This window comes from Dipodomys ordii, unplaced genomic scaffold (genome assembly GCF_000151885.1).
Source record: "Dipodomys ordii isolate 6190 unplaced genomic scaffold, Dord_2.0 Scaffold30, whole genome shotgun sequence".
NCBI lineage: Eukaryota > Metazoa > Chordata > Mammalia > Rodentia > Heteromyidae > Dipodomys > Dipodomys ordii.
The window spans coordinates 8205528-8229212 of NW_012267246.1; the positions used below are offsets into that span (position 1 = coordinate 8205528).

The following is a 23685-nucleotide window of genomic DNA, read 5'->3' on the forward strand; positions in this document are numbered from 1 at the left end:
TGCGGTCCCAAGAGAGCACACTGCCACAATAAAATCTCCCTCCCGGAACACAGCGCTCCTGAGCACGGCGCACCTGCTGAAAGGTCCTGCAGACCCAGCACCCCTAGCTCCCAGCCGCAGGGGCAGCCATGGTCCAAGTAAGATGGTCCAGGTACTCCAACCTCATCTTGCAAAATGCAGATGGAGATTTGCAATCATTGCTGAGGCTAAATGCCAGTCGAGAGAAGATGCATCCCAATGTACTCTCCACACATTTTGGTGTGGTAGTTCTCAAGATAAACTCTGGCTACTGTCTGAAGACGCATGATCTTCTGTGTGGAAGTGGTGCATATGCAGCCATGCCAATCATTGTCCTCGGCTCTGCTGCAGGGTGTGGAGAAGGTGCAGTTAGCTGAGGAGAAAGCAGTCATCTACCTGTTTTGGAAAATGCAAAATGGTAACGGTGCACCTTGTGGCTTTATCAAGGGAGGTATCAATTTAGAGGAGGGAGTCAAATTTTAAATTAAGGGGGGAAATGTGAGAGATCTGTGACAAATACCAATTCCATGACCTTGGGGAAGAAACTCACCTTTTTACTGAATCTTCACCTGCAAAATCAAAGGATTAAAATCACAAGATCTATGAGGTGATTTAAGCTTACATTTAAGAAGTACTTACATTTAAGGGGGAAGGAGGGAGTTGTAAGGACTCTATAAAGTCTGCAGGAAAAGAAATCATGTCTCCTGCAGTATTGTTGCACTCATACTTTAAGTGCCAGAAAGAAAAACTGTGAATTCTGCAAACATTTTCTCTGATAGGACCATCATTCCATTCTACTGGATTCATCACTCAAGAATCTACAATAGCCCCACAGCCAGTGCTGTTCTACCTGGTTTTTCTTATTGGGTTATCAGTAAGGATCACAGCATTTGCTTATGGCAAGTAGATTCTCCCATAAAGAATGCAGTTATTTGTTTTCCCACACCTCAATTGAGCAATTCTTGTGGCCAACCATTGTTTTAAGCATTGTTTATATAAAGTAATAAAGATGGGCTGGCTGTGGCTTTTAGGTTTGATAGCTTATGCCTGTAATCCCAGCTACTTACTCAGAGATCAGGAGGATGGTAGGTAGTTTAAGCCCAGGTAAAAAGCCCCACATACAACACAGAACAACACAAGCTAAGAGTGCTGGAATTTGTGATCTCAGGTAAGTCAGAAGCATAGGTAGGAAGAACCCACCCAAGGCCAGTCTAGAGGAAAAGGCCTGAGGCTATCTGAAAAAGAACTATAGCAAGAGTGGACTAAGAGGTGTGGCTTGATGAAAGGACATTTGCTTTTTAAGTGTGAGTTCAAACCTAGTACTGCCAGGGAAAACAACAACAAAAAACCCACAAAATAAGAAGGGCTGTCACAGCATGAACAGACAGGGAGTTCAATCTTGGCGATCAAAATTAGGATTCGACATTGAGTTGAGACAGCCAGCAAATGATAGCTACTACTCAGATTAAAGACCAAAAAAACAGGAAGCAGGATTAGGCAGAGCAAGTAGTGTGTGCAACAGTCTAGAAGCAGCTGCTTTCATGTGGGTTCCTGGGCACAGAAAAAGTTGACTATGTCACACAGAGCACAGGGAGGGAGCACAGGACACATTAAGAAATGTGTTAGTGTGTACACACATGGAATAACTATACATGAAAAGCAGATATTTAAATACTTGGACATAGTTGGTTTTAGAAAGGTGGCTATTTTTTTTTCCTCTGGAGTTGGTATGAAATAACGAAGCTTCTGTTCACTAAGAACTTTGTGACACATCTGGGAACAGCCTAGCACTTCTACCTGGAACATAAATGTCAGACTGTCAAACTCATAAAAACTCTCTGAAACAATTTTGCCAAGGTAAAACAAAGAGGTTAAACACGAACAGCAATCAAAAAGTAAGCAAAATGGACCACGAGTCCGTTATTTGTCCCCTACAATAACACTGATTCCACTTGAATTCAAGCTTTCTAATTTAGAATTCCACTTAGAAATAATGTCCTGTTCAAGTGTGCAGATTTTTAAGCAGTGTGTCTTTTGAAGGGTTTTCTGAAATATTTGCTCTCATCCCTACCCTTGTTAGCAAAGCCAAATATTTTAACTATGGTGAAACATCTTAGTGTCTTTACAAGGCAAATTATTTAAAAGTTGCCCAAATTTCTATTTCCCTATTTTTATCATCTCTCTCTCTCTCTCTCTCTGAATGTTTTAGGGAGTACTGTTAGGAGGAAATTGTATTCCCTAACATGGTAATGACAATAAAACAATTTACAAAATGTCATCTGTTAGTCTAATTTGTTTGCCTACTAAATGGCCCATGACTACCTACTCACAGCAAAGAAAGACATGGTAATAACTGCATACTAGACAAACAGCTATACCAAGACCAGTGGAATAAAATTACAATCACCATTGAGAAGAATGATGTGTGCCCAGAAGTAGTATCTCGATGATAGCCACCTATGAAGTACTCTGAGCAAGAAAACCTCCAATTTGATGCATTCCATTAGTCCTATATCAAAAGGAAAATGTGAACAGGAAGATGCTGATCAAAAGCATAGAAGAGAAAGGCAGCCCGGGAAATGACCAACAAGGGAGACTTTAGGCAACACACACAAACAAGCAAATGAGAAAGGAAAAACTTTAAATAGGTTAATCTGAACAAATTAGGTCTTCTACTGCTTGTCAACATTACATTTTGCCTAGTAAATTTATTAAAAGGTAAGCTTCTGTCTTCAAATGAAGAATGACCTTTTGAAAGGTCAATTTTTAGAAAGAACTCGTATGGTCCTTATTTCTTATCTTCCCGTGGTCCAGGAAAGGGTGAGATGTGTTTCTGAGATGGGAAAGAGAGGCAGTCATTGGAAGAACTCAGGGCATGGAGACAAAAGAATTCCAAGACTAGCAAGGCCCAGCCAGGGAGCTAGGTAAGTCTGCTTAGCTTCCTCAATAGTAAAGCAGATGGCTATATCACAGCACAGGAAAAGGTGGCCAACAAATGTGTGTCCTCTGAAGCTGCCTTCCTGTTCTCTGAAGATCTCAGGAAAGCCACCAACCAACTGAACCCTGCTAGAAGGATTCAGGAAAGTCACTGCAACATTTTGAGGAGGAGGCTCCTTTCTTCCAAAAGTATGTTTTATGAAAACACAAGCCAGGAACAGGATAGCAGAATGAATAAGTAATTTGGGCATTCCTGATGATGGGCAAATTCTGTGCAGGAAGTAAAAAAAAAAAATCACAGGAGAGTGACTGCTTGGTTTATGAGAGAAAAACTGATACAAATAAAGCACTCAAAGTCTGTCCTACCCTTTCCCAAGAATGAAGGTGGTTTATTCCCCCACCCCCCAAAAAATAGCTAGTTCTATTCGTCCACTGGCTCTGTATCTTTGAAGGTAAAAGAATTCAGTAAAATGTTCATAAATTATGAGCTCCTAACCATCTATCTATGACATTTTTGTTTTCTTCCATGTATTTGTTTACATTTGACAGGTTTACTTTCATGTTGTCGATAATTCTTTAAAGATCTCTTCTTAAAAGTGGAGGAAAAAGTAGTTTTTATAGCAAAAAATATTTTCAAAATCATTTGAAAATTATAGCAAACTACATTTAGTTTAACACTTAAAATCTTTATAGAAGATATTCTACATTCTATGTTCTATATTCTACATTCTCCTTTAGTTTATAATAGTGAAATCACTTACTGGGAGGACTTGATACAGAATTCCCTCAAACTTCTCTATGCTAAACCAAATATCCAAGAGTGCATATCATATCAACACATGACAATTTCAAACCCATTACTGGGACAGCTTTTAATTACTATTCATTGTGACTAATTTTAAAAGAGAATGTGCAAATTTTAATTGGGGTCTCTAGCATACCAGAAATAGGTGGTTTCAGAATAAAAGCTACATCACAAAGTTTAAAGAGCAGCACTGTAGCCTGAAGGCACTAAACTGCCATCTCCTTCCCACACATTCACAACGGACTGAAAATAAATAACATCTCATAAGTAACAATGGACAAAAATATATGCATTGCTACATTTTGCCCAGAGTGATTAAGGAAAAATACAGGATTCTTTTTGCTTTATTATTTGATAAATTGCTCAGAAAGTTCCTATTAGAAGTTCTTCACACATTACACCAAGTTGTCTTGGTCTTAATCATATATACATTATATATATAATATATATAATATATACATATATATAGACACACACATACACACACGCTTCTTTGTTCAAGTAAAGAAATGTTTAACAGATGTAAACTATTTATTGAATATTTGCCACCAAATATTGTTAAATACATTATCTTGCAGCATATCGCTTTCAAGTTAAAATGTCAGAAACAAACACCAATATTTACAATTCTTTTAAGGAATGTTATATAATGACACATTAAGGCGTAAATTCTTTTGGCTTATAATTCTTCAAAGAATGATAATAGCAAAAGTGATGCAAAATCTTCAGTGTGAGATTATGATTAAGCTACATTTTACAAAAATATGGTGGAAGATGGCAATAATCCCATTCAACATCCTGGATTAGATCCCTTCAGGAGGGACTGATAATTTATACAGTCAAACTTTAAAATTTACAGATAAAGGCAGTTTAACACTGCCACCGAGAAGTACATCTCTTAACATATACAACTTTCAGGCCACAGTTTTGAAGGTCTGAAGTATCAAGTTGGTTTGATGAATTAGTCGGTTGGCACTTATGAAGACATTTATTGCCCTGTTTAAAAAGAGAATAGAACACACATTACTTTCAATCCAAAAATTCTTTTAAAATATTTATACTCATGTCATCTGCCAATAACAGCAATGAAATAAATAAACAGTGAAAACCAGACAAGTTAGTATAAAGAATTACGAATTTAATTCCAGTTTGGGATTTAATGGCTTTACTGTCTTTCAAACAGTATCTAGGAATTACTGCCCCCTGGTGGTTGTGGTTGGAAATTAGGTGCTGGAGGGTTGGCTAATGACCCTCAACCACCATACTTTATTTATGGGTCAAACAAATAACTGAACAAAGAAGATGATTCAGATGCGGTCTCCAGCTGTGGTTGCACTGAACTTAAAATGAAATCAGCTATGTGCTTCAAAGACCTTAACAAAATAAAAACTCCTATGTCCCCAAAAGAGGTCTGACATGTGGTCGTGGTGGTTTCACAGAAAACCTTCAAGTATTATTCTGTCTCAAGATCTGTACAAAAATAGCATGATAAATACTTAAGAAAAAGTTCCTTACTTCAAGCCTGATTCTTCCCAAACTATATACATTCTTTCAAAAATAAAAAAGAGCCAATTATAAAATAATCCTATAATTAATATTCTTTAAAAATATTCATGTGGTGGTATAACCCCTGTTGTTACTGTACTTGATTCCGGTGCCCTGTATCTCGTATATACAGTTTTCTAATTTGGGGAGGGAAAGGATAATAACAAAATGCTGAAACAAGGATACAGGTTGACCCATTGTAACAATGAGATGTACAAGACACTACGTTGAAAATGAACTTTACAACTTGAGGGGGAGGAGGGAGTTGAGGAGGTGGAGAGGAAAGGGATGGTAGGGGAAATACAATGGAAGGGGTAACAATGATTGATAGGAAATGTACTCATTACCTTAGTCATGTAACTGTAACCCATCTGTACAGTATCTTTACAATAAAAAATATACAATATACAAATATATACAATGTAAGAGGTCAGTTTGCGTTTCTCAGTGCTGTAGCTAAATCGGTCTTCAATCTTGACAATCCTTAGCAAAGGGACTGGGAGTGATTTAGCTGAATCACTGTAAAATCATCATCTCCTTGTCATAAGATCAGGTTCTATTAAATGTTTTCCACTTTCATTCAGTAAACAGGCAAAAAAAATTCACAACACAGTATTTAAACCCAAGACACTGGAATATAAAGAAGCCACCAAACGAGAAAAACTAGCAGCAGGGAGCTTGAATAATTCATACATGTAGCAAACAATTTCAGATTATGGAGATTCTAAATTAATTTCTACCTTTCAATGTGCTTATTCCAATAATTTTAATTAATTAAGATCAGAAGCAATGATACCATCATGTAAATTATACATTTAATGTGTGTGGTTATTCAGGCTTAGTGCCGGATGATAAAGAGCATTCTTTCTCAGAACACCCCTGCTGGCTATTTCCCCTAGATGCCAGCAACAGTATATGAAACAACAGAAGCCTGTTAGCAGAATTCAGGATCTTTAATTCATAATTTAAATTCAAATATATTAAACAGTTTGACTATTCAAGTTGTGAAAATTACCACTCTCAGGTGTTCTTTCATACTTTTTTACAATACCATTATAGTACTGTACTGGTGATGAATGTAATATTCTACTGGGGTGATGTAAAGAAATATCTTAAAATGGGAGACATAGGTAGAAGAATCACTGTCCAAGACAGCCCTGGGCAAAAGGAGAGACCCTGTCTGAGAAAGGCGGAGCATGGGTCAAGGAGAGAACACTTGCTGGGGAGCACAAGGCACTGACTTCATGCCCAGGCACTGCCAAAAAAAAAAAAAAAAAAAAAAAAAAATATATATATATATATATATATATATATATATTTTTTTTTAGAAATGACCTAGAAATGTCTATGAAACAATAATGCAGAAGACACAAGCTCTGCATCAGCTGATACACATGCATGAGTACGCATGTAAGAACACAAGAATGTCTAGGTTTTCTATCGTGCTTTATGTGCAGCTGTATGTAAACCTGAAGTTCAATTTCCATATTCCGTCTACTTTTTTTGTTTCCATTACATTTTATTGAAAGATCACAAAAATTTAACAATTAAGAATTTGCTGTTAATGTTATCTCATATATCCTTTCACCATTAATCATATGAATACAAATCTTAGGAAATTTCCCATTAATTTATTATTATTTTTCTAAATTCTTTGTTACTTTTTTTCGTTTATGAAATTACTTTTATATACAGAACACAAAATATTTTTTGAGCAATACAACTGGATGCTATGATTGCCAAGGAGTTATTGGAAAACTGTTTTTTCTTTGGTGATAATTAGATATTGAAGTGTCCTGTCACTTGAACCCCAAAACTCAATGCTTTGCTTGTAGTCTGTTTTTCAGATAATGTCTCTCAATTTTGCCCTAGGCTTGCCTTAGACTTTCATCCACCTACCTCTGCTTCTTCAGGAACTGGCACTAGCTTACTTTTTTGTTTTCACCTTTTCCTCTGATTCTGTGCCCCCCCTCCTAGCCTCCTTCTTAACGTGCACGTGTATATACCATATGTGGAGTCAAGAACAAAGAGTCGTCTAAAAACGATGCAACAAATTAAGAGTGCCACTGAAAGCCTATTAAAAGCCTCCCTTCCTCACTCCTAGGAGGTCGCAGGCCCAGCAATATGTCTGCCAAAAGAGGCCCTGGCTCCACACCAGGCAAGTGGAGCCTTGGCAGCGGGCTTTTTCCCCACTGGCCCAGGTGATTGCGGCTCTCAGGACAGAGCAGCACTGCTCTGACCTCCGTGCGCTGGTCTCCTAACACCTCCAGCTGACTTCACATGGAAAGGTCTTACAAATTTTGGCCCACGTGCCAGTTGAAAGCATAGGCTAGTGGAGGTGGAGAACTGATTTAGCAGTGGGTCCTCATCAGTAAGGAAAGTAAAACGCTTTTACATTTCCAAACAGTTAAACAAGATAAACGAAAGAAAGGTACTGTAATGTGACAGGAGGAAATGGTACAGAATTCAGGCTTTAGTTGATGAAACCCAGCCACACCCAGAAGTTTCCATCCCGTCTGTGGAAACCCCACAGAGGATGGAGGGTGTGGGCAACAGCCATAGGCTACACGGTCGCCATCTGGTCCTTTCACCTAGCCCTGACAACTGTCCTAGACTGCAGCTGCTGCTGCCGCTGGAGGAACCACTCGCGTCCTGCTCTCTGCCTCTGTGCCCATGGTGGCCTTGTGTATCAGCACAACAGGAAACGGAGGAATGCATGCTTTCGGGACCCTGTCAAAGCCATCTAGTTTTAAAATAAAAGCTAACAACAGTACTTACTTGCCATCTTTAAAATATGTTTTCAGGGTATCACTGAAACTTTTGGAGTACTTTACAAATTCTTTCTTTTGGTGTTCGAGTGCCTATATTTATAAAAGGAAAGAAAAAAAAAGCTAAATAAGAAATAATACAAAAGACAAACTCAAAGACCACAGAGTGCACAGAATCCAGAATGGACTTGAAATGGTGAGCATTTTTAGGAGTTGGCTATCCAAATATATATAACATCATATTTATATCTGAGGACAAGCCTGATGATTAATGACACAATTTTCAATGATCAAGTTGCTGTTTTCAAGGAGTGGCAACTAGCAAAGTTTCTAGGAAACTTACCCTGCGGTTCTGATACTGGTATTTCTTGAAGACATTGTTCACTGTATCAAGTAGTTCTTTTATTGCACTAGCTATGTCCCTGTTGGGGAAGGAAAAAACAATCACTGAAACCAAGTATTCTTGAAAGTGTGTGCAAGTATACATTATGTATGTGTAATTACTCTCTTTTTCTGTACTGGGGTTGGAAGGTAGGGCTTTACATGTCCTCTGCGAACAGAGTAAATGCTAGCTCAAACTGCCATTTGAGCTATATCACCACTTCCAATTTTTGCTTTTGTTATTTCTTGTTTTTGCTTAAGCTGGACTAAGCTGAAATCCTCTTATTGACATTTCCTGGAATGCTAGGCTGTTAGGAGTGCACCAGCAGTTCAGTTTATTTGCTGAGATGGGGTCTCATTAATTTCTTTTGCCCACATTGACTTCCACTGCGATGGTCTCTGCCTCCAGAGTAGCTGGCATTACAGCCATGGGTCATGAGTTCAGCTTAAAGTGTGCTGTAGGTTAAAACAAAGTATACAAATGGCCAACAGGCATAAGGAAAAATGCCCACCACCAGCCCAACTCTGGTGACCAGTATTCAAAGTTCTAGTTTATAACCATAGTTACTTGGCAGGCATAACTGAGAAGATCATTTAAAGACCAGCAGGAAACTCCATCTCAACCAATAGCAGGACACACCCAGCTATACAGGAAGCTAACATTGGAGGCAGAAATATGGGAGGACCACAATTTCCAGGCCAGTCTTATGAGAACCCAACTCAACACAAAAGGCTGGGTTTGGTGGCATGCATCTGTTATGCAGTTATGGCAGAAAATATAAATAAAAGAATCAAGATCCAGGCCATCAATGAGACCCTGATGTCAAAAATAACCAAAGCAAAAGGGCTAGATGTATGCCTCAAATGGTGGAGCATCTTTGTAGCAAGTACAAGGACTTGAGTTCAAAACGCAGTAGAGCTAAACTTAAAAACAGCTCAATAGTAATCACTAGTTACCAGGAAATTGCAAATCAAAACCACAATAATCATGGATATTAAAAGAACCATGATTATTAAAATGAGTGAAGACAACATGTGCTGACAAAGTTATAGAGACAAGAAACGCTCACATGTTGTAGGTGGAAATGTATGTTAGTACAGCCATTCTGGAAACCAATATGGAGATTTCTTAACAAATTAAAAATTCTCTATAGCCTGAAACTGACACCTCAAGTGGCCATTACTGATGATTATATAATATTATATAATTAACTGATATGGTATATACAACTAATGGAATATTATTCAGTCATAAAAAACAATGAAATAGTATCATTCAATATGTTAAGTGAAATAAGAAACACAAAAGAAAATACCACATCATCTCCATGCTTCCGTGGAATCTAAAAAAGTTCCTAACATAGAAATAGAGCTGACTGTGATTAGCAGCGACTGGGAACAGGGTGTGAAGTTACAGTTAGATAGACACAAACCATTCTGGGGTAATATGGCCATGTCTGTATCTACATCTGTCAATTGTGATGATAGTGACACGGTATCTAGAGTGACTAACGATAACAAATATGACCACACATTGCAAAAAGATCAAAAGATGTTGAAAGCGTCTACCACAAAAAAAAATGCTTGAAGAGATCAATGTGTCTAAACAACCACTTGATGCACATGTGTAGCAGCATCACGAGGTAAGGTACCCCATCAGAATGTACTTACATGTTTTTGTGCTGGACTTAAAAAGATGAGAGTCTGTCTATGGTTTTAATAGTGGGAAAGGAAGAAACAAGCCAACAAAACCTCTCCCCAGTTGACTGTACTGACGAATACACTTAAACATCACAGTTGCCTGGTAGCAGCAGGCACAGCTGGCTCAGCTTTCATAAAGAACTCTACCCACTGCGCCTATTTGTCCTTAAGCTTTGTCTTCTTTTTGGACAACAGGCAAATGGCTGCTAATGATATATCAAACTGTTTTTTTAAAAAATGTTCGCTAAATGTAATCTGAAATAATTGTCAAATGTTACCACATTTGAAAAGCTCTTTCTTTTATAACACCAAGATTTGTACCAGATTAAGCTAAATTACATTAATAATTATCTAAGAATCTGTTTCTTCTAAGAGCAAAAAACCAATACAAAACACACATCTGACAATTAACCAGGAAAAGAACTGGGTTAAAAAGACTATCATGTAATTAAGAGTTTGAAGCAGATGGATTCTGCAGACAGTGTGAGCAGAATAGGAAGGAATTAGGCAAGTTTTAATGAAGGTGCTTTGGAGAAAATTCCGTGAGCATGAAATGAAATGGTAAATGTGTTAAGCGCTAAACCCATACCAAAAACTAGTATAGAGAGGTAGACTTGTAGATTAGCATAATCTATGTTTAGCATAATCTATGCTTATGTAAACACTAAAGGAAGGAATCCTTGCACTGCATGCTCAGTGCGGTCTAGACTAGACAGCCCTGGAAAAGCTTTTCCGCAGTCCTCATGAAACTCCTAGCTAAAAACAAACCCACTCTGATGATTTTAGCCCAAGAACGTAACAAATGTGCATTCAGTTGTTTCAGATACACTCCTGGAAGCAGAACTGAAATACCAGTGTTCTCACCAAACCTTTCTGTCTAGACCTCTGTCTAGCATGATGGATAAAACTTGTAGTGCTTCACCCTTCTAGTGACTATAGAGCCCCACCCCTCAGGGTTCCCAAGTGGGGGGACATGTATCAGGCCAACAGGATGAGGCCTCTCAACCACATTTCCACCCAGGCTCCACCACAGCAGCCAGAGTGCTCGCTAGTCCACACAGGCATTCTACGTGCAATGCTCTTGATCACATTTCTTTCATCAAACAGTTGAAACATACCAATCATCAGGTTAGAGCAACTGATTATTGTTGCTGATACTGATTAAATAAATTCTACTTCAGTGATAAGAAGTTGAATCTCGTGTGTGTATGTGTGTGTAAATGTATTTTTTTTTGGGGGGGGGATCATAGGGCTTATACTCAGGGCTATCCCTAGTTCAAGGCTAGCACTACACTTTGAGCCATGGTACCACTCACCTCCAATTTTCTAGACTTTGCTGCCAAGGCTAGTTTCCAACAGGGACCCTCAGATCTCAGTTTCCTGAGTAGCTAGGAGATTACAAGTGTGAGCCAGTGATGCCCAGCTTGGAAATACTATTTTAAATCTCAAATCTTAATATAGATAGAATCACTATCAGTTATACACATTAATTTTAACTATATCAAATTAAAAGTTAAACTCCATCAACAGGTAATGGTCTTCTCCTTTCATATAGTTAAGTAGTCTTAGCTCCACCCTCCTCCGGACAAAGCTGCATGCCAATCTCTCCTGACTGTCAATCTCTACCTATGGTTTCATCAAAACACTGCACCGACTAGGGATATTATAGTCATCCCAGCTTGCTTTATTTCCAAACCATTGAAGCTGAAGACAGAGATCAGATACTAGTGTTAACATGCATATTTCCTATCTATGTTTGGAATTTCACCTTCATCCTTCTACCCATCCCTGTTCCCCTGGGCACTGAAGAGTGCATGACCAGTCTGAGGAACTGCTCCAGAACAATCCACATAGCAGCTCACCAGCCAGCCAGCCTCCAACCCCCACACAACGAAGTATTGGGTAAGTGTATTCGAAAAGAAGAGGTTAGAGGGGCTGGGAAGGTGGCTCAGTTGGTAGAGTGCTTGCCTTGCATGCTCGAGGCCCTGGGTTCGATTCCTCAGCACCACATAAGCAAAAAGAAAAAAGCCAGAAGTGGCACTGTGGCTCAAGTGGTAGAGCGCTAGCCTTGAGCTGAAGAGCTGAGGGACAGCGCCCAGGCCCAGAGTTCAGGCCCCACGGCCGGACCCAAAAAAAAAAAAGAAGAGGTTAGAGACTCCATTTTGTCATTATTAGAAAATACTATTGGTATCTATGAGCCGGACTTATCTAATGGCCTATTTTGGAAATTTGTATCTCTTATTAGTAACTGATTTTCTTCATTCCTTTTAATCAGTCATTCACATTTTCCATTATTTAAATTTACAAATTTCAGTTTATGCACATTTCTTTTGTTTTAAAATAAAACATTCTAAAAAGAAGTAGTATACTCTGAAAACATTAAGTTAATAAAAATGTAGCATTCAAAAATTTTACTTCAAATCAGTAATTTAACTTGTGGAGGGCAAATGGTTCCTGTGAAGCGATTTTAAAAGATCCAAAACAAAGTCAAACAAAAGCGTCACTTACTTGATTGTCTGCAGAAACCTCACTCTGTCATTGATCTCATCTGGGATCTTACTAAGAATCTGTTTAAGTGCTCGTGCCTTTTCATTTAGGTCCTGGAATTCTGGCTCTGGTCGTTCGATCATATACTCTGATAAAACAAATGCAGAATGAAAAACATGCAACTCCCCAGTAAGTTCAAGCATTTATTATTCTAATAGTTCCCAATGATGTCAAAGGAGGTGGGAGAGGGAAAAGGCCAGACCTTTAGAAAAGACAAGGTAGAAGAAAATTCTCTCAATTTCAACTTAATCCAGAAGTAATGTAAGAGCTCTCTCCAGGTAAAATACTACAGGATAAAAGACGAAACAGTCTCAAGTAGGAATAAGTGGCAATACATCATAAGAACTTAAACGTTAATTCATTAACAGGGAGGTGGCATAATCAAGTCCACCAGTTCTCTAAAGCTACATTTTACAGGAAAACCTTAATGGTAAGCTTTATTAACCTTTATACTAACAATTAATTCTTACCAAACCTTATTATTACTAATCCTTAATTAACAATCAAACCTTAATAAATACATAAAAAATAAAAAGGCAACAAGAAGCTATCCATAGGAAAAGTGTTTAACAGTTCAACATGCCCATATTGAATATGCCATGACTTACTGTATTAAAACCCCAAATACTCCAGAAACACTTTCAGTGCCACCAAAACAAGGGTTGGGATCACAAAACATTCTAGAAGGGAAGTTCAAGCAGACCTGGTAGGGACAGTCAGCTTTCTCCAGGCTCAATACAGACCTGGAGGCCCTGTAGCGTCAGCAATTCTGTGTTACAAAAACGGATGAGAGCTTCCTTGAAGTCATGGGATGAGTTGAACCACCAATGCTTAATAAGTAAGAAATTAGCCTTATACTTTTTTTTTCTGATTAGCAGACAACGGCTATTTATTTTCACTGAGACACATTAATAAGAATTTTTTTAAATTATTATACAGAAAGAAAAGAGGAAGAAGAGGGAAAGTAGATTATATAGCCCAGAACAAATGTTCTTTTCCAAATTTAAAACAAGGTATAAGAACTGTTCCACAACAGTGAAACTGAAACGTGGCATGCCTTTTATTAATGGAAAAAAATTAAAGCATATGGCATCAGCAAACATCTTGCATAATTAAGTCGGACAAAAATATGAAGTCGTCCTTTTTTATAGATTATTTCCACTGTCACCATCCTAAGAGTGGGGAAGGAGGAGAGGAGGCAGGAAGGGGAGGACAGAAGCCTCTGGAATGACAATGACTGAGGCAAGTGCTTTTAACAACTAAATAAGGCTCTTCTTTCTGATACCTTCTACATCATCAGCTGCCATACGAAGAAGGGACTCCGTGAAGTTTACTTCTACACTTTTTTTCTCTAAAATTTTCATGATGATGTCTTGTGTGAGACCTGGATTTTCTTTTTCAGCCTGTAAGAAAAAAAATGAGAAATTTGAAATATGGAAATGGATCAACACTTTGAAGTCAATAATTCCTTGTTGATGACTTACTGAATATCAGAGATGGATCACTCATGAGGACAGTAATCTTTGCTAAAACAAGGTGGCAGTTAGAGATTCTGCATGATTAACTTTGCATTATGTTCCTCAATTTGTCATGTGAACATTAAAAACCTGAAGTATTTCCTACTTGTTCACACATTTTCTTATAAACAAAGCAATATATGCATATGTATATATATATATACATACATGTATATATGTATACATGTATATATACAGATATAAACACATTCTTTTCATCTTTTTCACTAATTAAATCCACTAGTACATTTTAACACTGCAACGCAAGTATCAAGTAATAACTCATTTTGCCAGAGTTTGACAAAGTTACTGCATTTAAATTAACAACAAGTCAGAGACACCCAAAGTAAAACACCAGGACTTCTTTCACAGGTTTTGTGAAGGCTATAAAACCCCTAACTACTTTCCCGTACTATGATTTTCATTTCCCATTTTATTTTTGTGACAAGAATGCTTCCTTCACTATCTTCAGATCATCACTGGTCCTTTCCCTACCTTGAAGCTTGTTTCACTAATGAACTTGAACTGGTCTGTGTTACGTGGACTATTCAGGGCATTAAATCTACCTACAGCAAGAAGGAAGAGTCCAGAGTGTATCAAAGTTGATTTTCAGACTTTTAAACTATTTCACATTCAAAGCCTGCTTCCTTTTCTTTTCTTCCTTAACATTACAGCAATCAGAAACATGCTTTATGATTCCTCCATCCTTGTGTGGCATGCACTTGGCCTCTGCCTTTTCCACACCACTCTGTCACCAAAGCTAGACCTTCTATTTGTTCCTGCATGTCTTTCCATTATGCTGCTTCTTTCTTTCTTTCTTTCTTTCTTTGTCGGTTGTGGGGCTTGAACTCTGGGCTTGGGCACTGTCCTTGAGCTCTTCGGCTCAAGGCGAGCCCTCTACCACTTGAGCCACGGTGTCACTTCCAGTTTTCAAGTGATCTATTGGAGATAAAAGTCTCACGGACTTTTCCTGCCCGGGCTGGCTTTGAACCGCGATCCTCAGATCTCAGCCTTCTGAGTAGCTAGGATTAAAGGCGTGAGCCACCGGCGCCGGGCTGCTGCTTGTTTCTTATTAGCTCTCAATTTTCAAAAAAAAAAAAAAAAGGTTGTAGAATACAATGGGAAAGAAAAACATGCATTTTATCTCAGTTCTGAGTTCATTTTAACCCTTGTCAAATGGCATTCAAAGAAATCATTTTGATAGGCGATTAATAATACTGTACTCCATCTCTCATATGACTTATTTTAATTTTTCCTTCTATGGATTATGTTTTAAGGTATAATTTAGTTTTGAAAATTCATTTCAAAAGAAAAACTATCCAAATTTGGCTTAATGTGATGTTTATTAATCTCATTAATGCAGTATTTGGTTTAGAGTGGTTTATATTTCCTTCTTTAAGAAGCATTATATCTACTGACATAATTATCCTGTAGGCATGGGAACTATCTCTTACATGTTTGCAGGAAATGTCAGCAGTTAGACATCTAAACGAGGTGCTGAAAGAGTCAAAATGCTTTAAGTCTAAACAAAGTTTTCAATACTAACACTGGGGACTTGTACTGCATTGTCTCACACAGGTCCCGAACGTTCTCAAATCATAGTGTCAAAAGAAATACCTAACACTAACACTGCTATTTATTAAGCAGTTAATTAGTATCCCCTTACAACTTAGAAACCTTAAAAAAATACTGCACATGTAATGAAGAAGATACATTACTATTATTATTATTTACTATTATTATTGCCAGTACTGGGACTTAAACTTAATAGTGGGGCTTGGGTGCTGTCCACTAACTTTTCTGCTCAAGGGTGATACTCTACCACTTGAGCCCAGATTTTGGTTAACTGGAACTAAAATTCTCACTGCCTGGGCTGGATTCAAACTGCGATCCTCAGATCTCAGCCTCCTGAGTAGCTAGAATTATAGATGTGAGCCACCAGTGCCTGGCAGAATTTTATTCCTAACATTAAGTATTTATGATGGGGATGTTTAAACCCAGGGTGCAGTGGACAATTTCTTAAATGTTGGATTCTAGTAGACTTGCCCCCTAGCTTCCTCTTGCGCACTGACTTTCTTGCTTATTATCACAACAGAGACCAACCGTCCAGCTTCAGAAAGATGTGACCTCATTCTGAGGAATGCAGACTAGTCTAGTATGTTGAAACTGCAAATACTGACTCCAGGGTAAGTTCACACAGCACCAAGAAGCAGTTGAGTATGACTGTCTACATTGCTGAGAACTGGTAAAGTAATTCACAGTACCCCTCTGGGTTGGCTGTGGGGCTTCAGGGTACCTGGTGGGCACATTGTTTGGGAACAGTAGTCTTCTGGCTAAAGTCCTATTAAACTACTTATTTTAATAGTTTAAATGCATCCAATGCCACTGACTGACAAGTATGTCTGCTCTTAATCCAGAGGCTCTATGCATACCTGGATTTTCTCTCAGATTTCAAACCTGAACTTTGTGGGTACCTATAGTTTTTATAAATCTAGAATGAAAAAAACTGTATTCCAAAGGGTAAAGTCATAGACCTCCGTGGATAAATCTTCTCAACCTGGAAGACAGGAGAAGTGCCAAAGAGAACAGAGCTACAGGTAATCATGTTGAGCTATATATTAAAAGATAACATTCAATAGTTTTTCCCCTTTGGGGGAAGGGGTGCTATTGTAATCCTCCTTTGCTCCAAATAAAAAGTTAATAAAGTCTGATGAAAATCACTGTTGTGATCTGCTCATTGCAAACACAGATCTAAAAGATTGGCTAAATAAGGTGTTTTTCATCTTTTTTGCAGAAAAAAAAAAGACCTCTCACAAAATCTCTGTGTGTTCAATATATGCATATTCCCTCCTTTAATTTCACTTGAAATTTAAGAAACCAAACATAATTAAAAAATGAATCAATGCAGTATTGTCTAATTTGTCTTCCCTCAGAGTAAGTGTCACTATTTTCAATTAGGAATCAATGTTGTGCTGGGCAAGGCAGCTCACGACTGCTATCCTGGCTACTTAAAGAGCCCAGAATGTCTGTGAGACACTGCCTCTGATGACAGAGCAAAAACAGTGGAAATGCAGGTGTGGCTTCAGTGGGAGAGCTGCCAGTCATGAGTGGGAGAGCTGACCTCAAGCTCTCATAGACACACATGCGCACAGAATCGAGGCTGCGAGCTTGAGTGCAGTGGTGCGCACCTGCAGTTCTGGTTTTTTGGAAGGTTAAGGCAGAAAGAACGCTTAAGGCCAGGAGTCAAAGATAAGCCTTAAGCAAACTAGTCAGATTCATCTCGAAAAAACAAAAACAAAAAGGGGAATAAACCAAAATAAATTAAATAAAATAATAAATTATCGAAGTATCAAAATATCTAGTATAGTCAAATTAACGACTCTATGGTAGTCATTGCTTGTGTTATGTTATGAAAACCATCATGAAATTCATTATTTTTCCCTATTTTATGAATGTCCCAAAGATAACACGCACTAAAACTTAAAGTGGAATTTATTTCCTGCTAAACATTCAAATATTTTACCTGGGAACTATAACCTATACGTGTGTGTGTGTGTGTGTGTGTGTGTACATATGTATATATGCATACATATATACATATATATAAAACTATACGCAATGTAACTATATTCAAATAATTAAAAATCCATTTTGATACATAGTTGGGGGGTTGGAAAGGAAGATAAATACCCAACCAACATGTACATTGTATCTGAAGTGGAGCTATCCAAAATAAAGTCACATAAACTACATATGAACCACTTGCAAAATTGGGAGTTTTCTAGAGGCTACAGTACAACTATTTCATCAGTACATCAAAAATGTGTAACACATCAACATACAATCAATATAGAATATAAGATATATTACATTCTTTTGTCTTGTACAGTCATCAAAATGTGTGTCTTATACTTGAATACATCTCAATTTGAAGAAGCATGTATTTTCATGCTTGACAAGAAACTTATGGGTAGTAATAAGAAACAGCTCAGGTCTGAAGCCAAAAAAGAAAGATTGTGTGTGTGTGAATACTGGAGCATGAATTCAGGGCATGGGCACTGTGCTTCAGCTTTTTTGCATAAAGATGGTGGTCTACCAATTAAGTCACAGTTCCACTTCCAAATATTTGTTGATTAATTAGAGACAGGAGTCTCAAGAACTTTTCTGCCCATTTGGTTTGAAACTATGAGCCTCAGATCCCACCCTCCTGAGTAGCTAGGATTATAGCTGTGAACCACTAACACACAGATTGTGATTTGTTTTGAGTGGCTTAATTATATATTCTCAAAATAATCTTTATTGTATCATGAGTTACCTATTATGCTCAATAATTACACAATGTGAAGGGTACCCATTCAAGCTGTAACTGTACAAATCAAACAATAGAAAATAAAAACATAAAAATATACTTTAAAGTGAAAAAATAAACCATCTTTTAAAAAGTCACTATCAAAACCACAGATATGAGAAGGTGTTGTAACTCACCTTTTGAAGGATTTACCACTTTACAGAACATACAACAGGTCTAAAATGCCATAGTTTTCCCTAAAAGAACATTACCTGGCCTGGCCACGATTACACAGTATGCAGACTTAGATACGACACATATCTTAAGCATAATAAAGTATTTGTACCTCACCTTAATGAATGCGGCTCTCAGTGTCTGAGCTGCAGACAGATTTACTCGCTCTAGCTGCAATGAAAATGTAAAATCATTAATGACATCAGTTTTCTCATGTTAAATTAAAAACACATTTCTGATACTTCATTCTGTGATATCTATACTGATACTCCCATCATTTATTAAGTAAAAATACTTGCTATTTAAGGCAGATGAGCATAATTCTTTACATACACTATCTAAAATTTTCAATGGAAATCTCAGCAAGTATAGTTTGTTTCTTTATGACTTTTTTGTTTTTCTTTTTTGCCACCTGGGCCTGGGTACTTTCCCTGAGCCTCTTTGTGCTCACGGCTAGTGCTCTACCATTTGAGTGACAGAGCAGGCTACAGTTTTTGAGTAGTTTATTGGGAATAAAAGTCTCACAGGGATTTTTCTGCTTGGGCTTGCATCAAACCTCTACCCACAGATCTCAGCCTCCTGAATAGCTAGGATTACAAGTATGAGCCACTGGTGCCTGCTCTTAATGACTTTTTAAAAAATAAAATGCACTCTATTTTAAAACTAAATTTGTGAAACAAATAGAATACAAATCAACAGTACCATGACAAAAAATAAACTTAAAAACTTTAAACTTTAGGGTAAACTCTGGGTGCCTTAAGGCAAATGCATAGCAAGTATTTATATATGTCTGACGGATATAAAATGACCAATACAAGGAAACTTGTTCAGAGTCTTTCCCAGAATTAAACTAAGAAAGATCTACTTCATCCTTTAGTACACTGCAGGTCTGAGGTTCACTATTCAAACTGAATAGTGGACCATCAGGATTTCAGAGATATTCTATGTCTTCTATTACAACAACATTAAAAAAATGACCACCTAAAAAAACAAAGTTCAATACAAATGCTTTTCTATAACACACTTTTATATCAAATGTGAGGTTTATAATTTCAAAAGATATACATTCATATGTGTTTCATATAGTTCAGTTTTCGGTGAGCATTCCAGGACACATGTTTCACTTGTTGAAGAGTTAACTGCCAAGCTTGAAGTAGCCAGCTTCAATGAAATTTGTATTTCTTTACTCCTTAGAGACTAAACCAGCTAACTCAATAAAACTCAACTCAATGTGTATGTAGGACAGTATTGGATGTTGGGAAGCAACACAACCGTAACAGATTTTCATGCAAGTGAGTATTTCTAAAACAAATTTTGTTCCACTTTATAAATAACCTATTTCTATACACACACCTAGAGGATCTCCAATACTTCAATTTTATAAGCAAGATAGAAATGGCAATCAGTGAACCAGTTAGCTTAGCTTAATCAGGCTTTCCAAAGCCGTGCAATAATATGTTATCTTAGTAGGTGACAGAGAAGCAGATATGGGAATTAACTTGAAGCGGTTTTTGAAAAATAAACAAAGGTATGTTTCCAACAATGAAATACTTCCACATTACTCCTATAATTGTAAGTTAATACTGGTTAAACTTAAAAGAACAATTCAGCTCACTGATGAAGAGTTGTGCAGGGGAGGTTAGAACAGACAAACAGACGGAAAGAATGTTTCCATCCTGATAGGAGCCCATTTCCTTTTTTGGGTTTATATATCATCATCTTTTAACAAGGCCTTGACCAGGTTTGAGTCAGATATGTGCCTCAAGTATCAGCATTAAACTATTCTGTACCAACCCCACTGGCAAGCAAAAGAAACCCAGAACAGCTAGTCACTTCCAGATTTCTAGAATCCCAGATGAAGTTTACTAAGAGGTGTATTCCTAGGTAGGTTAGACATCCTTTACTAAATTGCAATGTCGGTGAGCTGTCAAGTACCTCAGCAGAGCGCGGTGGGGAGTCATGTGGGGTACACAGAAACCCTGCATCCTGCAATAAATCAGGAGGCGTTCATACTGCTTGACTATCAGTAAATTTATCTACATTTTTGGAAAATCTGTAACCTCACTTACACTATCAACCCAGTAAGAAGTGCTTCTGTTTGACAAAGCTATGATCATCTTACCAGTTCTGCTGACAGTAGTAGTTCTAGTAACATTCTATATTCCATTAGCAGCTCCTATTTACTGAACACTTATTATGGGCTTATAAGTAAGTACCTATTTACGAGCAGAATAAATCTACTGCTAATAATAAATCTGAAACTAGCTAACATCACGCTCATTTACAGAGGAAGAAATTCAGTCTGTATAAAGGTAACCATTATTAATCATCTAGTAAGTATAGAACCAGAATTTATACAGATCTGCCTGACTTGTAAACCTGTGAAGAAATAAAAAAGAAAAAAAGGCTACCCAGATTCTCTGCACTCACTCTTTCCAGACTGAAGTTTAACCATCATCAGATCTCTCAACTGTTGGTTCTTGAGTTTCCTCCATGTACAAGAAGTCAATGTGAGGGGACAGAATGTGGGATGGAGAGACTGCCGACCCACACCTCCACAGCTATGTGAAAGTGATGGGATCGCCAGCAGCTAAAACTGGAGAGGACATTGAGGATTCTTGGCCTAGCATCTTAAAATCCTCTTTCTTGGAAGTTACGCCACTCAGGGCTTTCTTCAGGTAACACATGACATGATGATTTTAAGTAAATTTAAGACAGACTAAAAAAAACTAACCCTGCACTCTGTAAGCTATGTCTTTGGCTAGAGTGTCTTTAAAGTGCCCTGACCTATTTAAAGACTGAAAACAACTGAGTAGAGTTCATAGCACACTCATCACATTTGAGATCTAATGAAAAAGACATCAATGGAACCAGAGCAAGAAAAAGCACTGCATAGGCCTCAGCTGTACCTGACTCCTGCACCACTAGTGAAGAGTAGAATTTCAAGACAAACCAGAATGAGAGAAGAAGGGTACACAGGTTCTGACTTCAACTGTAAGAAGGCCACATGCCCACTGGAATCACCTGGATGCAATGGCTAAGCAAGGAATTCAACACTGGGCATCAACAAAAACCTACCTTCTATCTACATCAAGTTTTATGAACTTCTATAACTTATTCTGTGCAGTTTCTGTGAGAACTTACGAACACGGCTGCACCTGTCCAAGTTAAACTCTTTGGTTCACCTTATAAAACTATTTTAAAAGCTGACATGTAATTTCTACTCCACAAAGAACTCATTTATTACAGTCTTCCCTCTAGAAGGATCTTATACTCCCATATTCTTTTAGCATGGAGTTAGGTTTCAAAACTCATCATTCAAAATAATCCAATTAGCCCTTCCTTTGGTTGCTCAAGTTTTCAAGAGACTTGCATAGTCTTGCGAAGGCTGTTTTTTAAAAGGTCAAAATAATTAGGTTAACTGGTTCCAAATTGTCTACCAATCTACTTGGTTCCTTAAAATCAAGCAAGATTAGCTTTTCCTATGAGGCACTCCTTTTGGCTATGCCTCCTCCCCTCAAATTATTGATCCTATTTTTTGTAAGAAATTAAAATGGGTCAAGTTACAAGAATAGAAACTACACGTAAATCTCTTGCCATTTAAGTGAGAATAAGGTGAGTCTGTCTCATCAAACAACAGGCACATACTGCCAAGGGACAGTAGCTGATGCCTATAATCCCAACTACTAAGGAGGCTGAGAGCTGCAAAGCCAGGCTCAAAGCCACACCAGGCAGACAATCCTGAGAGACTCTCATTTCTGATTAACTCACAAAATAGCTGGGGGTAGAGGTGTGGATCAAGTGGTAGAGCACCAGCCATGATGAGAGGGAGGCCTTGGGCTTAAGCCAAGTATAGAACAAAAGAAAAGCAACAACAAAAGTAAACAACAAAAAACTAAACAAACCAGAAGAATACAAAGAGATGGAAGAAGTCATCTATTCGCTTTTGAGCTACCACTGTGAATTTAAGCACAATAGCAATGTTTGGTTCAAGAAAGTTCTATAAACACTCCTTTAAAAAAGTAAGTTTCTAAGTTGTTAATATAAATGACAAAAAAAAAAGGTAGGACAGGCCATATAACAGATAATCAGAACAAAAATATTCTACTAAAACACTGCCAGACACAATACAAAACAAAATGGAGGCAAGACTCAGGTAATCAAGCGTTTAAACACACACACACACACACACACACACACACACGTTTAGTTAAACACACACACACACACACACACACACAAAACACCTAAGCAAGAGAGTGAGGCCCTGAGTTCATGATTATCAGTGCAAATGAATACAAATGAATATAAAACTAATGTATGATGCTAGTTTTGTCAAAAAATCATATATGAAAGATTCCTTACTAATAATGCTGGATGCTAGGTACTATTCTAAACACCTTACAGTTCCTTATTTCATTTATTTTACAGACATTCTGAAAATTAAGTGTATTATTTAATCCTGACTTTAAAATGAACAAATTGAGATAACATTATAATCATGTAATCTCCCTAAGTTTTTAGCAGCTTATTAATTCAAACCAAAAATACTAACATTGCTTCTGTATGGTAACCCAGCAGGTAAAATCCTTATCTAATTGTGAAGAAGTAATGCTCACTATGCTCAAAATTTGAGGTCTGGGTAATGTTTCCTCCAATGGAAGAAAATCAAATCGAAGCAGGTAAATTAAGAGAAATATTCCCAAATGACTAGGCCAGCAGATAGCCAAAAATTGGCAGAAATAGCTGACTCAAATACTTCTGAATGGAATATTATTTATTCAGAAGACCATTCTTGTGATTCAGTAAGAAACAAATCTCTGATGATCTAATATTTATATTTAGATGCAAAATTGTTGATTTCATACGCCATATACTATGTCAGGAATTATTTCTTAAGACAATTTCTCTGCACATACACACTCCTTTTTCCTCAAGTAAAAC

The 23685-nt window shown here is 37.5% G+C and overlaps 1 protein-coding gene across 1 annotated transcript in view; it reads right to left on the bottom strand.

Moving 5' to 3' along the window:
• Positions 1–4272: 4272 nt before the first annotated feature.
• Pdcd10 (programmed cell death 10) overlaps positions 4273–23685 on the bottom strand; it is a 41189-nt gene continuing 21776 nt past the window's right edge. Inside the window, exons 3-8 of the mRNA XM_013016261.1 lie at positions 18859–18912; positions 13988–14105; positions 12664–12790; positions 8417–8495; positions 8084–8166; positions 4273–4756 (exon numbers count right to left, since the gene is read on the bottom strand). Coding sequence (XP_012871715.1) covers positions 4675–4756; positions 8084–8166; positions 8417–8495; positions 12664–12790; positions 13988–14105; positions 18859–18912 — 543 coding nt within the window. The 3' untranslated portion in view covers positions 4273–4674. The remainder of the gene's footprint in view (positions 4757–8083; positions 8167–8416; positions 8496–12663; positions 12791–13987; positions 14106–18858; positions 18913–23685) is intronic.